Source organism: Ascaphus truei, chromosome 7 (assembly GCF_040206685.1).
Source record: "Ascaphus truei isolate aAscTru1 chromosome 7, aAscTru1.hap1, whole genome shotgun sequence".
Taxonomy (NCBI): domain Eukaryota; kingdom Metazoa; phylum Chordata; class Amphibia; order Anura; family Ascaphidae; genus Ascaphus; species Ascaphus truei.
In genome coordinates, this window is record NC_134489.1 from 63,270,819 (window position 1) to 63,289,379 (window position 18,561).

General features: G+C 47.1%; 1 protein-coding gene across 1 annotated transcript; it reads right to left on the reverse strand.

Annotated features, from left to right (window-relative positions):
* Nucleotides 1–416: 416 nt before the first annotated feature.
* Nucleotides 417–907, reverse strand: NANOS2 (nanos C2HC-type zinc finger 2). The gene has a single exon (XM_075608758.1). The coding sequence runs from the start codon at nt 867–869 to the stop codon at nt 417–419; it is 453 nt and encodes a 150-aa protein (XP_075464873.1). The 5' UTR covers nt 870–907.
* Nucleotides 908–18,561: the final 17,654 nt, after the last annotated feature.

The following is an 18,561-nucleotide window of genomic DNA, read 5'->3' on the forward strand; positions in this document are numbered from 1 at the left end:
AATAAACCTGCATTTATTGCTTTCTAATACAAACATATAAAACCTTAATAACAAACGGATATTTTGCCATCGTGCTCTTTGTTTTCTCACCGCTCCTCTCTGTGGAGCAAAATAATAAAAAAAATAGGACAGGGAATAAAATGCAGGCTGAAACAGAGCCCGAATTGAGAGGGTTTCACCCCGAGGCAGATGAGTCAAGTAGGGTCACATTCCTCTCTATTGACCCCTTCAAAACAAAGCGGGTTTGCCTCTGGTATGTATTTGGGGTCCCCTAACCCCTTTCCTATGTGGAATATGTCTAAAAAAAACAGCGGGAGCCCCATACAGCTGGAGGAATTAAAGATGGTGCATCGGCTTCATGTTGGGAAACATCTCAAGAGCATGGTGGTGGATCTCAATTGCTCATGTCTTCAGTTTTAACGCTTGACTTTGCGTCCGGCAGAGTTACGTCCACTCTTTCTGTACAAACAATTTTTCTGCTGGTTGAGAGGGCAATATTTTAAGGTATGGGCAAAATCACCAGTTGCCCCACACAGAGGGCAGGTGTACTTGCGTAGGACTGGGCACTGAACTGCTCCACGTGGGCTCTTCAGGGCGTGGGAGTTGTAGATATTACGGGACTCCCCATTGTGTTTGCAGAAGTTACACACCCCATCTGTGAGCTTGGGTTGATCAAGAGTTGAGGTGTCTTGAACATCTGGGCTAGTCTGACATTCATTGCTGCAACGACCCTCTGAGGCTGAACTGTCCGAAGTAGTAAGGGACATGTGTGTCCTGTCAGATAGTGGCTGTGGGGGGTCCCTCTCCCTGGCTATCTCCTGGACCACCAGGGCCAGCTGCAGGTAATCTCGCCATGGTTGGAATTCCATAGTACTTGTTGAGTATCTGTGTTATCAACTGCCCCCCTTCTGGGTTATATCTGCTTCCCGATTTGGGATGGGTGGGGTTTGAGTTTAAACACACCCTTTGTCCCCTCCCCCTACCTGGGGTGGGACAATATGCGGTCTGGTGGCAAGAGGGCAGGATAGTGCAATCACCAGCAGTGTTGCCCCCCCCCCCCCAATTCTTGGGGTAAGAGTGAGATGGCTATCAGCCCCATCTGCGGTATATGTGAGAACAGTGATGGATCGGGGGGAAATTTTACCCTCTCTTGTCCAACTGCCCCACCCTGCATATGGAGCCTGGAGGCAAAAGGGCAGAGGAATAAGAATAGTTTTAGATTTGTAAGCGCCGCCGATGGTGAGAGAACTGCAGAGCCCTTCACCCCTCCCTTGCTAGAAAGACACCAGACAGCGATTAACCCCTCCACTACCAAATAGAACTACAGAGAAAGGGTTAAGAAAATGTTACTTTCTAACTGAAGACGTCTCAGACGCTGAGAATATATTTTGACTGATTTTTATTTCCAGAGTTTAACCTTTTCCCCTCAGTCTCTGTCTGTGTCACTGGGTCACCCTCAGAGGCAGGGGATAGATTACTAGGTTCCCTCTGTCTACGTCACTCTAGGGAGGGTGGGGGAAGAGAGTCACAAACTCCCAGGTCCCCTCTGTGTCACTTTGTCACCCTGCGGGGGGAGGCACACACTCATAGGTGCCCTGTGTCCCTGCGTGTCACTAGAGGGGGTGGAACAAACTCCCAGGTCCCCTCTGTCACATTGTAACCCTATCGGGGGGGGGGGCACACACTCACAGGTCCCCTCTGTGTCACAATGCGGGGGGACAGGTTCGCAGGTCCACACTATCACCCGCATGAAGAATGAACAGACTCGGAAGTCTCCTGTCTGTTACTGTGTCAACCTGCGGGGGTGGGGACAGACTCTCGGGTCCCCTTCTGTCAAGGTCACAACGCGGGTGGAGGTGACAGATTCCCAGGTCTCCTCTCTCTGTGTCTCTGAGTCACGCTGCAAAGGGAGGGACAGACACTCAGGTCATCTCTGCCTGTGCTATTCTGCATGGGCGGCGGCCACCTGACTCGGTTCCTCCAATTCCGTGAGCAGTCAGTTCCAGTCCCAAAATAACGTGAATGCAACATGGAGAAACGGGTCCGCTTCAAGACGTGGATGAAAAAGTAGAAAGCTTTAGGCCTCGTTCAGGGTGCAGGCTTGGGAGGGAGGGCGTGCTGCCGTGCGAGCTGCCGTGGGACACAAAGTATTCAAATTGAATACTGGTTGTCAGGGTAGCAGCTGCCCTGTCTCCGAAGCCCGGAGTTGACGCTGGCTACAGTTTCAATAAACGAAAAAATCGTTTTTTGAAGCTGCAGCAGCGTCACTGGGACCTCGGCAGCCAATGAAATCATTCTTGAGAATGATTTCATGACTGTAACTTGGATCCCAAACCTGCCGTGTGTAGTCCCGCCCCCTCCTCAACTCCTGAAACAGTCTGCTGGGGATGAACACACATCGCCCAGCAAACTGCCGCCCTCCCTCCCGAATGCCCTCCCTCCAACTCCTGTCTCTGGAACCCTGAACGAGGCCTTATTGAAACATAAGTGCAATACAAGCGACCAACAGGAAGCCCTGAAGAAAACACACCCCTATGCGTTTTGTGACCTATGTTACTTCATCAGGAGAACGCCGCTGGGTGAAGGTCATTTTGTTCCGGCGCGCTCTTGAGAAAGGGTCCTGGAGAGGACCAAAATGTCGATCTAATAAAGTCACATTTTGCTTTCATCAAAAGACCTGTGATTGCTGATTTTGCTACCAAGATTATACATATACAGTAAATCACAGAGTGCACTTTAGAAAGATACTTTCACCGGGGTGTGTAATGTTCTAATTTGTATTGAATATATAGGTACACCTGAGGATAGGTGTCTGTTGCTGCTTCTGGACATCCCAGGTACTGTAGAAACAAAAGTGTAAAGAATAGGAAGCAACTTAAAATATAGTACAGCTGTGCGCTGGGTGTGAGACTGCCTGCGGGGGGCGCAGGATTTACAGAGACTCCACGCGCTTCCCGAAGCCACTTAAAATAAGTGCTGGGGGAGCTGCAGGGCCTCTGTAAACCTTTACTTACCTTGGCTCCACACGCGTCGCCATGGCAACGTGGCATTAAATGACACTACAAGGTAGTGACGTCACATTGCTATGGCAACGGGATGTCATGGCGCGGGGGTGAGGTAACCGCCGGCAGGGTGGTGCAGGGAAAGAAGTTTGCGCCCCTTGGTATAGTACACTAGGAACGCTGCCTAGGTGTCACATTTGACTCCTCCATCACATTCTCCTCTCCCATTCACAATGTAGCTAAAACCTGTCGTTTTATTCTTCCGTAACATTGCAAAGATACGCCCTTTCCTCTGTCGCTCTACTGCTAAAACTTTAACGCGGGCCCTCAGTCTCTCCTGTCTCGACTATTGTAACCTTCTACTGTTTGTACGGGAGACCGGTGAAGGCAGGAAGGCCATTTCTATCCTAAACGCTGCTGCTAGAATCACTTTACTCTCTCTAAAATCTGTCTCGGCGTCTCTCCTGCTGAAATCCGTCTGCTGGCTTCCTGTTAAACTTACAACATTCTCCTCTGTTTTAATTCTCCTTACATCTCAGCCCTAATTTCTCGCGTTCTGCTCAAGGATGTCTTCTCTCTACCCCTTTTGTATCTACAAGCCCTCTCCCGCCTTAAACCTTTCTCTCTCACTGCCCCACACCTCTGGAATGCCCTTCCCCTCACTATCCGACTAGCACCCTCTCTATCCACTTTTTAGGACCTTTTTTTAAAACACACCTCTCTAACAAAGCATATGGGTAGCTCCGCTGGCTGATACTAAAGACCTCCATATGCACTAACCTTGGCACCTTGCAGGCACACTTTCCATAAGACGCTCCTACTGTCTCTGCAAGTTCTCCCCACTTACCACTAAGATTGTAAGGGAAAGGACTAAAAACCTATGCCTGCCGTCTTACACAACTTTTCAGCACAGCCTCGGTTAAAGAAGTGCATGGTCAGCAAACCTACTCACAGACAGCGTCTTTTTTTTGTCCCGGGCAGAGAGTGTCTCATGTCTATTAAAAAAAAAAAAAACACTGCTCAGGTCCACTATGTGGCACCACGTGTGCTCCACTTGTGACGGTCCTTTTCCGTAGAATATCAGGCCAGTCCTTTGTCTTTATCAGTAACTCTTTAGCCAGAAAGCCAGAGTCCCGATGTTACCATTGATGTCTTCCTCAAAAGAATCTGACACCCTGTTCCCTTCTTGGCCAGAATGACAGGCAGAAGGGTCCAAGTCTAGAGAGTGTTCGGCCCAAAGGCTTACTAATCCAAATGTGGTATTTTCTCTCTCTCTCTCTGCCTCTGTCTTTGTCTCTCTCTCTGTCTCTCTCTCTGTCTCTCTCTCTGTGAGAGAGACACACACAGAGAGAGAGAGAGAGAGAGACACACAGAGAGAGAGACACACACACACAGAGAGAGAGACACACACACACAGAGCGAGAGAGAGAGACACACACAGAGAGAGAGAGACACACACACACAGAGAGAGAGACACACACACACAGAGAGAGAGAGACACACACAGAGAGAGACAGAGAGACACACACAGAGAGAGACAGAGAGACACACACACAGATAGAGAGAGACACACACACAGAGAGACACACAGAGAGAGAGACACGGATGGACGACCACAGACCAGCACATTAGCCTTTGTCTTCTCTGCAGAAAAGTGGGTGACTAATAACATTATACCAGGCCCGGAAAGGCACCAATGATGACAACCCAATGTATGCCGCACACATACGTCTGTAAATTCTTCTCCATCTGTTATGCAGATGTGTGGCCAAATAATTTTCTTCTTCAAACTCCAGCATGCATGTAAGAGATAAAGACAAAAAACAGGGCACTAATAGTGCATTATCTCTGACTATTAAGTCCTGGACAACAAAGCAGTGTTGTGATGCTGATAAACTGAACACTTTAGTACTGTATTTTATTTTCTAATTTAATGTTATTTATTGGGTAGTAAAACACTAAAATATTGCAATAAAATGCTGCAAAGTGAGCTTAGATGTGAGTATAGCTCCAATGAATCCTGATAGGACCCACTCTCCGTCAATGTAAAATTGAAATCCTACTTACAATTAGCCCCTCAAATCTCTCTCCCCCTCTCTCAGAAGAAGAAACAGAATCCCGGTAAGTGGCCCTGAGAGGGAGGGGGAAGACTATCTCTTTCTCCCTTCTCTCACTCCTCCCCCACAATATACACATAATACCCCATAATAACCCCCTCCCTCACAATAACCCCCCACCTTACCTTGGTGGAGCCTCTGGTGCCACGCAGCCGCCTGGCCCTTCTTCCGGTGCGCACCAGCGGAAGGTGGAGACCCGACAGCCGGAAGCAACTTGTAACGCCGGCTGTCTGGGCACACCGCAGTTGCCGGGCAGGGGACACCTGTCCCAGCTGGTGCCTGCCTCCTCCCCCTTGTGGGCTCAGTGGGCCCGGGGCGCAAGTTTGACAGCCATACCCTACACCAGGGTTTCCCAAACTTTTTTTTCCGTGACCCGGTTATTTTTGAACTTCTCCTTCGTGACCCACTAAAAATGTTATCGCCTATAGGTAAAATAAAACCGTTATGAATGTCCATACAGATTTCATATATTCTCCCAATGCCCTCTATTCTCTCTCTCCCTCCCCCCCCGACCCTCTCTCTGACCTGCACAGACGCACACAGTCACTGACCTACAGACACTCACACAGACAGACCAAACACACACAGCCACTGCTGGCCTGCACAGACACACACAGTGGCTGTGGCTGATACACACACACACACACACACACAGATCCATACACACACAGATCCATACACATACACAGATACATACATACATATACACACACACACACACACTCTCTCTCTCTCCCCATACACACACACAGATACATACACACAAAGATACATACACACTCTCCCCCATACACACACACAGATACATACATACAGATACATACACAGATACACACACACACACACACAGATACATACACCCACTCTCCCCCATACACACACACAGCCACTGATATACAAACACTCCCCTATCTATACACACACACTATCTCTCCCCTATACACACACACGAAGCCACTGATACACTCACCTATACACACACACACTGATACACACTCTCTCTCTCCCCTACACACACACACTCTCTCTCTCCCCTACACACACACACACTCTCTCCCCTATATATACACACGCACGCACCCACTGATGCACGCACCCACTGATGCACACACACACTCTTTCTCTCCCACACACACACACTCTCCCCTATACACACACACTCCCCTATACACACACACAGCCACTGATACACACACACTCCCCTATACACACACACACACACTCCCCTATATACACACACACACAATATATTACAGAGGCAGCGACGGATGTGAGTGACTGGAGAGGGGGGGGGCGGGGAGAGAGGAAAGGCCAAGCGATCCGAGCAGGCGGCTCCACGCCTCCCTCTGCCCGCCAGCGACCGCACAGCCACCACTGCGCCTATCTCACGCACCAAGGGGACTGAGGGGAAGGGAGCGCCAGGAACGGAGGCACAGGTGCGCCCCCGCACCACTTCCTACCTCATGCCGGGCATCATGTCCTGTGGGGGGGCGGAGCATGTCATGGGCGGCAACATCATGATGCAGTTGTAGCCCGAGTCAGCGAATCCCCGTTGACACCCCAGCGATAGCAGCCTACACCACTTCAGCACTGTCCCGCACCTCACCTCGGGCCGCCCTAAGGAGGGAGGGGTGGACGCCGCAAGGAGGGAGGGGGGGACGCCGTGCGGCCAGCCTCGCTGCGACCCGGCAATTTTGCTTCCGTGACCCGGTGCCGGGTCGCGACCCACCATTTGGGAAACGCTGCCCTACACCAAACAAACCAAATCCATGGTGCGAGTGCTTCAATGCGCTGTGTGATGCAGTGCAAAAGTGCTCCAAAAAAAGAAAATGTGCTCAAGTGCACCCCAGCCAAAAGGCCAGACAGGTATAAAAATATTAAGCTACCTCTCAGCCAGCAGGCACAAGGAGGTGCTCAATGCTCATAACCCGAAGGTGCAGCAAAATGGATACCCGCCAGGCTGGGGTGCTAGAATAAGATGACCAGGCAACTTTTGTGTCCACATTCTCAACCAGGCCAGAGGATCAAGTGCAGTCCTGACGACACTGTGCTTGGTCTTAGCCAAAAGGCAGATAAGCTGTTTCAACGTTTTTGGGTCTCATCAGTGTGAGGACGGTTTATTGGCCTTGCAATATGACGCTGGAAGTGGCTATAACCAGACACAAAGTAATTCATGGCGAGTCAAAAAGTGACAAAAACCCTCCGCTGTACAGTGTACAGCAAATAAAATTACCACTTGTGAGCACATTCACATTTCTCAGGCAGGTCTGCAACCCTCCCGTTCTCCATTAACTTTTAGCTTACAATGTTTCTACTGCAGCCTTGGATTCTGGGTAATTATATGCAAATGCGCTCTCGCATATATTGGTATACATTTAAATCATATACAATATTCCCATCTCTTACTGTTATTTTCCAACTGAAGACGTCTCAGACATAGTACGTAGAGTGAAATGATTCAGTCTTGTTTCCAAAATGTGACCTTTTCCCTTCTGTCTGCCAGACATCTTCATTTGGAAAGTATCAATTTCTCTGCATGTCTCTCTCTTTGGTAGAAGAGGAGTTCAGTGCTCTGCAGATCTCTCTCTGGCAATGGAAAGAGTTAAGCTCTGTGCGGGTCTCGTCTGTAGAGCTTACAATCTAAAACTGTGCAGGCTGGGATTCGATCGAGCTGCGACTGAGCACACACGATTTTTTTCTGTATCATAAGAAAGCTGAAAACTCTGAATTAAGGGAAGAACCACAGAAGGGGCTAGTCCCCAAAATGTTGCCCCCCTCCCTGCTTTTGTCTGTAAATATGTCCTTTACCTTCGATCTTTTCTTTTGATCAATATCATTCCCATTGATTAATGTATATCTCTTACCTCTCCCCAAGAGGTTATCTAGCAGCTATCTTCCGATACCTTGTTGGCCTGCCAGTCATCTTTGTGCTTCATATCTACGACATTGGTGAATAAGGATTACTGCTCTAACTTTTTATGGATATTTGAGAAATATTTGTGGGTGTATATGTATGTATGTATGTATGTATGTATGTATGTATGTATATACAGTATATGTATGTGTGTATTTATGTGTGTGTGGGCTGCTGTTTTTTAATAAATGTACTCTTTTGTTTAAACAGTTGCATGCTATGGAGCTTGTGTGTGTGTGTGTGTGTGTGTGTGTGTGTGTGTGTGTGTGTGTGTGTGTGTGTGTGTGTTAATGGTGAAAGGTGGGGTTGCAGACCTGTCTAAGACATGAAAATGAGCATACAGTAATATTTCCATTTGCTATATGCTTTGCTGTGGAGGGTTTTTGTCACTTTTTTTACCGACCATAACTTAACTAAGAGTGTGTGTGTGTTGTATGTATGATATATTGAATGTATACATATATACATACAGGGGAGCCGGGGCAACTATCCTGGAGGTCGATGGCTGTGTGGTGCCCCGTCTGCTGACGGAGTGGGGATTTTTGTGATTTTTGTGTTAGGATTGGGGGCGACAGAGGGGGCTATTGTATAATAGCTGTCCATTTATTTGTATTGTGGTTATCTAAGCTCCTCATTGAGAGGGCCTAGTTATACACAGTGACAATCAATGGTTTTAGTGTAAAAAAACATTTTTGTATGTGATTGGGCATTAGTCTAGTGGGAGGGGGGGCGGGGTAGTTGCCCTGGGGAGGGTGGTTAGGCTTCCCAGGGGTGGTGGTGGGATGGGTTAACCGCTGAATTACCTTAGCAGTTTGTAAAACATTGCAAGGCAATGCTTTACTAGCCACAAACGCGGGGAAGGGGGTATAGTGTAGTGGTATGCTTATAATTACCCCCATTGTAGCCCTTTTGTGGTCAGCTAGTCTTGGAAACCCATGACTAGTAGACCCGTGGGCTACTAGGGGCAAGGTTGCCACCACTCCAGATTTGACCCGGAGACTATGGGTTTCAGCCACGTATCACCGGGCTACGGGTTTACCCGGAAAATCTCCGTCCGGCAGCATCTCCCCCTGCAAATCCCGTCAACATGGCTGTGCGACGTCAAATGGTGCTGCGTTGCCACGACAAAGGGATGCTATGTGATGTCACGTGACACCCATTGCCATGACAATAGCATGTGACGCCTCTGTGCCATACAGTGTCTCGTTATCATGGCAACTTGATGCAGCGACGTCACGTTTTCATGACAATGCGCCATTTGACGTCACGGAGCCATGCTGACTGGACCTTGCAGGGGGAGATGATTCCGGGAGATGCCGCTGCCGGTAAGATAAATATATAAGCAAGATAAATAAATGTGAAAATGTTTATTGCAAAAAGTCTCCGTGTTAGCCTCGAATAGAAGGTCGCAACCATGACTATGGGGATACTGTGTACTGTAATGTATTTTAATGACAGATGATAAAACTATTTCAGATTGGTTTAACTTATCTCTCCTATGTATATAATGGCCTGTATATTGGCCATTATATACATAGGCAAGAAAAGGCTAATGCCAGCCTGGACTAGGTGATAAATTATTTGCAGTATTTCGGCCATTCATCCTGTTCCAAAAAATATCGGAACTTAATGTATGGCAACAAAATAAAGAGCTAAACAGCACCCAAGCTAAGTACAGTATACTATAGAAAATAGCTGCAGTATGCTACTGGGAACAGGGAGGTCCCTAATACCTCCAAACAATATTATAGAACAAGGGGGTTCCCAGCACTCGTTGCCGCAAAATGATAAAAGAAAAGGTATAATGCCAAATACGGTAATACAATATTATTGACAATCAAAGCAGTATTTATCAGTTATAAGAAAGCTCAGCCGTAGTCCTTTAGATCCCCTTGCGGAACTAAGTCTCTCCATACTCCCAGTTACCCTGAATCTATCTAACAAGCCATGGGTCCCACGTTTGATGAACGTTATGACTTGTGTGTCTTTGGAATGCCGTTAACCTTTCCATCTCCATTACCTTCTCTACTCTAGTCTCGACCATCCTCAAGGATGGAGTTAAGTGTTTTTTTCATCTGGTTGCAACCCAGCAGTGAGCTGCCATGAGAATATGCGATATCATGTTTTTTTTGCCAGGATAATGATCACTGGATCCAGTGGAATTGTTATATATTATGTCTCTCTGACTATGTTTTGAACCATAGACCAATATCACTGTATTTTAGGACAGGACCACCATATATGTTTTAGGTCACCGATCTGTCCACATTTTCTTCAGAAAAGGTTGGAGGTGCCTGGATAGATAGTACTCAGCCGCTTGGGTACAACATTGTATACAGATTTATTTTTGGTGGTGATACAAATTGATGATTTAAAGGCCACCTCCCAGTCCTGCCTAGCGATTCCTACCTCCATATTGGCCTCCTATCTCCTCATATATAGATGATCCAGCTGGGCTTCCACCTCATAAAGCTCGTTACATGGTGTTATTATTAAATTACATCCTGCTCTGATTTTACTACCTTACACATTTTAGTGTCATCAGCAAAGATGAAAACTGCCGTCTATGGCCTCAAGGTTACTAATAAACAAGTTAAAAAGCAGGGCTCCCAGTACTGATCCTTGAGGTTACTGCACTCACAACTTTAGCCCAACCTGAAAATGTTCCATTTATGACAACTCTGTCCAATAGTCCAATTTCCTTTATTTCGTACACTGACCTCGTGTGGCATTGTATTAAAAGCCATTGCAAAATCTAACTAGACCACTGTATCACCCTGGTCTAAATTTCCTAGTTACCTCCTCAAAGAAACTAATAAAGTTATACATTATCCTGTATTAAACCTTTAAGTAGCATCCCCACTAGTGATGTCAGGCTTACTGGTCTGTAATTCCATGGTTGTGATCTAGCTCCCTTTTTAAATATAGTCACCATGTCCACTTTACGCCAATCTTGTGGCACTGAGCCTGTGGAAATGGAGTCCTCAAATATTAAATGTAATGGTTTGGCTATTACTGAAATTAGCTCCTTTAGAACTCTTGGATGTATGCCATTGGGGCAGGGTGCTTTATTTACTGTAATTTTATCAAGCCACTTATGCACTTCCTCAGTTAACTAATTGTTGATTAATATAGAGGTTGTGACTTACTCCTGTGGCATTATTTTTGCATTTGATTCCTCCCTGGTAAATACAGAGGCAAAAACTTGTTTAATACCTTTGCTTTTTCCTTATCTCCAATAATTTGACTGCCAATCACACACTGAAAGGGTCCTATATTTTCTTTCCTGATTTTTTTTTGTTATTAAGGTACTTTAATAACTTTTTAGGGTTGATTTTACTGTTGCAATCCTTTTTTTTTTTCATTTTAACTTTTTGCTAATTCAATTACCCTTTTGCAAATTTTGTTACATTCCTTATCATTCTGATATGCTAAAGTTCTGATAAAGTCCCTTCTGACTTTGACTCTAAAAGCCTGCCTCTTCCTTTTCTATTTCCAATACCATCTCACTCATGACTGGTTTGATAGTTTGCAGTACCCAAGCAGCTGATTTCCCCTGTTTTCCGCGACCTTTTGGCAAACCGTCTTTCTCCACGCTTATTGCAACCCATATTCGTGACGTCACCACACTGCGCGGCCCGCGACAAACAGCTGGGCAGACTAAGAGGACAGTAAGAGGATTCCGCGTTACTGCGTTCCCCTGCAACTCTACACAGTTCTATCTATGTTTTACCTACTGTCTTGTTGTAAGTGTATTACTCTTCTCCCCCTCCCCCCTGTTTTTGTATTAAATTGTATTACACTATACTTGCTTCTTTTTTTCCATATGTTCTGTGGTTGCACCAAGCCATTGGATCAAGGGCTTCCGTCACCTGGAGTTTACTCTCCAGTGATCTACTTTGCTCCCTTAACATGTGAGTGGGTCTTCCCCATTATATATTTTTCACTTCTCATTTTTTCACTTTTTAACACTGGTTGTGTTTTTTGTATTTGTGTAGGTGTCCATTAGGCCACGTCCATACTTTATACTTTCTTGCTCAGGCGCGCTGACGCTTAGCTGCGACAGCCGTCAGCGCTCATTTTTCGTGGCCTTACCTCAGAGACAGCGAGTGTACTCGTGAGGCGGGGCTGGAGGCGGGATTCCTGCGGTGGCTATGTCGCGTCATCGCGCATGCGCGGTGAGCACGGCAACGTAACTGCGTGTGACGTCATCCAATATGGCGAACCCGGAAGTGATAGTGAAGTAGTGGAGTACCGGAGTAGCAAGCAGCGTTGGGGGACGACACAGAACGTGCTCTGTACATACTACACTTGGTGAGATATACCAATGATATTTTAGAGACCAATCTCAAATTGAATTTCCAGTGCAAGCTCTGTACATACTACAGTTGGTACCATAGTTGCAAACAGCGTATGGGACGAAACAGAACGTGCTAGGCAAGTACTGTACTACCACAGTTGGTACCAGAGTTGCAAACAGCGTATTCGTGCATCATGGAAATGGCAGACGAGCTCTGCATGCTTTTATGCATGGATAATATAATTCTGAAAACTGAGCTTTTGGGTGGCAGGACAACAAGTGTCCATGAGATAAATCGCCAACACGAGACCCTTGGTGAATTTGCCACCTTGTATCCGATGCTACGTTTGCACGCATCGGTGTTTTAAGCAGGGGGGGTGGGGGGAAGAGGAGGGAGCTTCCTCTCAGTGCTGCTTCTCCTGTGCCTGTTCTGTTCTGACTGACAGATTAAATCTGTCAGTGGTGATATTGGATACCGAGGCTTGAGCCTCATTACTCCAAGTTCTCTTGTTGAGTGTATTGTCGCACACTTTAGGAAGCTTCTTGATCTGTGTTACTTGCCACAGTTGAGTTGGTTTCACAGGGTCAGCGCTTCTCCTGTGTCTGTCTGCCGGTGTTTTAAGCAGGGGGGTGGGGGGGAAGAGGAGGAGAGCTGCTTCTCCTGTGTGTGTCTGCCGGTGCTTTAAGCAGGGGGGCTGGGGGGATGGAGGAGGAGAGCTGCTTCTCCTGTGTGTGTCTGCCGGTGCTTTAAGCAGGGGGGTGGGGGGGAAGAGGAGGAGAGCTGCTTCTCCTGTGTGTGTCTGCCGGTGCTTTAAGCAGGGGGGTGGGGGGGAAGAGGAGGAGAGCTGCTTCTCCTGTGTGTGTCTGCCGGTGCTTTAAGCAGGGGGGCTGGGGGGAAGAGGAGGAGAGCTGCTTCTCCTGTGTGTGTCTGCCGGTGCTTTAAGCAGGGGGGCTGGGGGGAAGAGGAGGAGAGCTGCTTCTCCTGTGTGTGTCTGCCGGTTCTTTAAGCAGGGGGGGTGGAGGAGGAAAGCTGCTTCTCCTGTGTCTGTCTGCAGGTGTTTTAAGCAAGGGGGTGGGGGGGGGAAGAGGAGGAGAGCTTCCTCTCAGTGCTGCTTCTCCTGTGTCTGAATCTGCCCGTGCAGTAAGAAGGGAGGGGGTGTTGAGAGGAGGAGTGAGAGCTTCCTCTCCGTGCTACGGCTGGTGCTTCTCCTTCCCTGTGGCTGCCGGTGCAGTAAGGAGAGAGTGCGTCACACCGCTGGAGCGCGCTCCTTCCCTACCAAGGGAAGAGGGAGGGAGGGGGTTGAGGGGGCCGTACAGAGAGTCCCAGCGGCTCTATTCGCCAGTTTCTCTGCCAATTCGCCACATGTGGCGAATGGCGACAGGGTTGCCCACCCTTGCTCTAGTGGTCTTGTGCCTTGTTTTCTTGCTCCATTTCCTCCCCTACCTGTTTATTTAGCCACATTGATTTAGACTTGTTTCTTTTATATTTATTACCCAAGGGTATATACACCGCGGGCAGTGAGTTTTTTGAACAATGTTTTAATGACTGCCCATTTATCTTCCACCTTTTTCCCAGCAAAAATATAATCCCAATTTATTCCTTGTAGATTATTCCCCAGTTTATTAAAATCTGCCTTTCTGAAATGTAAAGTCTTTGTTGAACCCATATAATATGTTTTTTTGATCATTTATTTCAAATGAGACCATGTTATGAATGCATTCTTTCTGAAATCAGTAGGAGGTCAAAGATCTCAGGCCAAAGGACGACAATGCGTCTAAGCACCACGAGGGAAATGGAAACAGCCGCCCCAATGTTCCTTCCAGGCGCTGAGTTCCAATGAGAAGGTTGCCTTGTATAAGTACTGCCCTCCCTGTGACGTTGACCAATGGCAGCGGCTTACGCTCGAGACGATTGACATGTCCAAGCATTTCACATCACTGGCACCAAAATTGAATGAGATTCTTAACATGCAAAACAAAGAATGAACAAGCATTAGAAGTTTACAAAGCAGATCATGAAACATAGAAAATCCCAAATAATCATTTAGACCCATCGGCATAAGTGAGCCCGGTCTCACAATCCATTTGCATTCACATTGAAACAGATCTCTCCAGATCTCCACCTCTAATCCCCAGATAAACCTTTTCAATAGCAAAAGTTCTGAGTGAAGACATATCAGATTTATGATTAACCTCCAAGGAAATAGTTTTCCCTGCAGTTAAATGCCGCTGGGCATTTCTAATGTTCCTTGTTTGTTTTCGGATACGAAATCTAGCTTCTCAGGTCGCCATGCCAATGTATATCTGACTGCAGGGACGTCGGTTAATAGACTTGCTTTGGATCTACAATTCAATTTTTTGTCTGATTTTAAAATTTCTTACAACGCCATTTGTCCAAAAATGCCCTAGTCTGTTGCATAAAAGTGCACGCCGAACAGTTTTTCCTTCCCTTGAGGAAGTGAATCGGATTTACAAATCGCGTAGGACAGTGTGGGTACGTTCCCACGAAGTAGGTGTATCACCTAGTGATTCCAGTATGGACGTACGCGGCGCAATAGGAAAGAGCGGCTGCTGAGTGTGCGCGGTGGCAGACCCGCTGGATGTCAAGCGATTACCAGGGAGCACCAAAAACCTCTCCCTGCATTCCCTTGCCTTCTCGCCTACAAGGTCAGCTCCGTGTGTGCGGGAGACACACAGCAATTTCGCCTGTGTTGGGGTGTGCGCTGGAGTGGATCACAGTGAGGAGGCGCCTAAACGTCTCTCGTTACCGTCCCCTGCTTTCAGCAGCAGCAACGGACGCGTGCAAGAACCATCTGTGGAGTATCTTTACTACCTACCCGTACCTTGAACTGGTGATATCTGCTTTTAAAGATCTTTTTTATTTACTGTTTTTTTTTATACTGTTCTTTTTATAATTAAAAAGTTTGACACTAGAGTGTGTTTCTGCGCTTTTCTCTCTTTCTCATTAAAGGGAGAGAAGCCTGATTTCTTAGCTTGTGTGATTTGGGGACAATAGTGACTGTACACGGGTGTCCGCCCAATTGGGGGCCTGCCTACGTGTAAGACTAATTTTATTTCCGAGTACTGTTCTCAAGTCAGTAACCATCAGTAATACAGGCCAATGTTTGTGCAAGATGTTTCTACAGGCGGACCAGTGATTATTATTGTAGGAACGAACAACGTCTGATGTTGGTATTCGATTCCCCGCTGCTGTACTTTGGTACTAGCAAATAATCCCTATCCCTTGCCCTACTTTTGTTTAATAGAGGCTTTAAGCGGCAATATAGGTTAACTTTTTTTTAAATATATATATTTATTTGTAATTACTGGATTGAAACGGGGGTCTCTGGAGCTGAACTGTGTTGATTTCAGCCCAGGGGACCCCCTGCTTCCAGAGATACCGCCGTAGGGGGTGCCGGTATCTCTGCTGAGTTTAAAGGTCCAGGTCACGCAGGCCAATAGGAAGCCGCACCGGATGATGTCACGGCATCCTATTGGCCCGTGTGACGCAGGATCATTAAATGACGCCATCTGATTAGGCACACAGTTTGTGTCTGCAGGGATACCTGCACCACTATGTCTGCTGCCGACACACTTGCATCTCTGCTAGCAGGTGGTCTCCGGGAACTGAAATTAACACAGTTCAGCTCCGGAGACCCCCTGCTTCAAACCTGTAGTAAAAAAATATTTTTTTTAAGTTAACCTTTATTGCTACTTTAATAACAGTGTTGATATAGGCCCTAGATTGGCACCTGGATTTAAGCATTAGAGTCCTCTGTTCACCTTTCTATGGGATTTATCTTTGCTGACATAATTATCATATCTTTGTCTCTCTACTATTTACAATAGACTGTATACACACACAGATAATGTATATCTATATAAACACAAAATACATACATACATACATGCATACATACATAAAAAGAAAAAGATTACTGCTGCGCTAGCTTGGCTACCTGGATAGAAGAAAGTAAATAAACTTGTACGGAGTGGTGGAAACAAAACACGACTCCATCGATAGAAAAGATTCGGAACAGAATTTGGTTCATCTGCCAGATGGAGAAATTGACAAGTTTGGTCAATGACACTGGCTCAAATTTTCTAAAAGTCTGGTTTCCGTGGCTGGCACAAACCGACATCACGGGGGTGAGCAATGCCACCATTTGGCTGTGATAGCGCAAGGTGAGTTCTCCTTCAACGAATGGCAGTAGTCGCACCACAAGGACGGACATAAGGGATAGGGACAATTGCAGCCTCAGCCTAAGTGGTTAGCTAGGACCACGAGGAGTTCGAGAGGTCTGGAAAAACGGCGGCTCACGACAGAACCGGTGGCGGTGGCAGCGGGGTTCCCCCCCTTCCCCATCCCCCCTCCCCTGGTGTGTCCCCCCCCCTACCCTGAGTCTTTGTGTAAGTGTGTTTATGTGTGAATTGAAGTGGCAATAAACACAGCAAAGAAGTTGACACATGTTATACTATGCTTTATAACTGCTGTATATCTGAAAACTGAATAAAACATAAAGTTGAAAAAAAAAAAAACTTGTAAGGAGTGATAATAATCTAAATGGCAATAAGCTCCAAGTATTATAACAACATACCACATACAAGGACAAACAAAGACTACAAAAGACACAACACAAAGAAAAAAGGAATGGGAAACGGGAAAAAGCCCCAAAAAAGAAAAAGGAGTGTCTGCTTTAGGCCTCGGTCCCGCTGCGCTCGGTGGTGCGGGCGGCGGGTCGGGCGTTCCCCACCAGCAGGGGAATCCCCACCGAGCCGGTCCCCCCTGGCTGCACAGCTCACTACACACTGTGACGCGTCAGCCGCTACGGGATACAAGAGAATTGTAATCCCTAGCGTCGACGCGTCACGTGGTGTGGCTGTGAGCCAATGAGGAGGGGAGGCTTCGGGAGGAGGAGAGGCTTCGGGGAGCGAGGAGGGAAAGCAGTCTGTGTTTGTCTATGTGTGTCTGAGTGCCTGTCTGTGTTTTGTGTGTGCCGGAGTGCCTATCTGTATTTGTGTATGTGTGTGCGTGAGTGCCTGCCTCTGTGTGTGTGTGTGTGTGTGTGAGAGTGCCTGCGTGTGTGTATGAGTGCCTGCGTGTGTGTATGTGTATGTGTGTATGTGTGTGTGTGTGTGTGTGTGTGTATGAGTGCCTGCGTGTTTGTATGTGTGTGTGTGTTGCTTGTCAGCTTCAGCACGAGCCAGTGGAGGAGGGGGGGGGGGGGGGAAGAGTAGCGGGTCCCTCCGGTCAAGCCACGCCCCCCCTCCCGCTCATGCCTCCCACACCCGCCCACCTCCGGCTCCCGCTCCCTACAGACCGCATATCGCGGTCTGTGTATGTCAACGCGCCGCCTGTATGCAGTGCGGGCGCGCTGACTCTGGGAGCGGGGCCTTAGCCTTAGCTGTGGGGTGCCGCTGCCAGTCTTCAGGACCAAACACTTTCCTCTTCACTCTATGAAACAAAAAGAAGACAGCGCGGCTCCCATAGTGTATTACTGTATATAAATAATTTATTAATAGATGCTGCTAGATTACAGACACTCACAATAAGTAAAAAGGTAATAAGCAGTGAATATAGACATCTTGGCACATCACCCGTTACTCCGTTACATGCGCCGATCCACGTGTAGCTAATCTGGGAGCCTCTGTCGCGGACGCCAGGACCGTGCGCGCGCACTAAATCTCTTCCTGGTTTTCAAGTCTCGCGATAGCTGGTTTCCAGGTGATGTCACAGGATCCGGACGCAGTTCAATATGCACGATGTACAGTGCTCGGATACAGGAATAGAGTGGTGTAAAATCGCCAAGATAATAACAAATGTACTTCTGGATAAATAAAGTCCACAAATATGTCTTGCATATATATATATATATATATATATATATATATATATATATATATATATATATATATATATATATATATATATATATATATATATATATATATATATATATATATATGTAACCGTTTTTTACCAGTGATAAAATGGGATAACTGTCGCGCATGCGCAAACAGCCTGCGCCGATTGTGCATGCGTAGCCGACAAGAGCCGATTGCATATTCGCCAGATTGGCTCTTGCCTGCCACGCATGCACGATCGGCTCTTGGCGGCAGTAATTGCCCAGTGACAGGGCTGGCTGCAGATAGTGCTGTTGTTGCCTGCTCCCTCTCTAATGGTTGCATGCTGCAGGTGAGAGCTGCTCGGTTCCCTGAAAGGAGGCA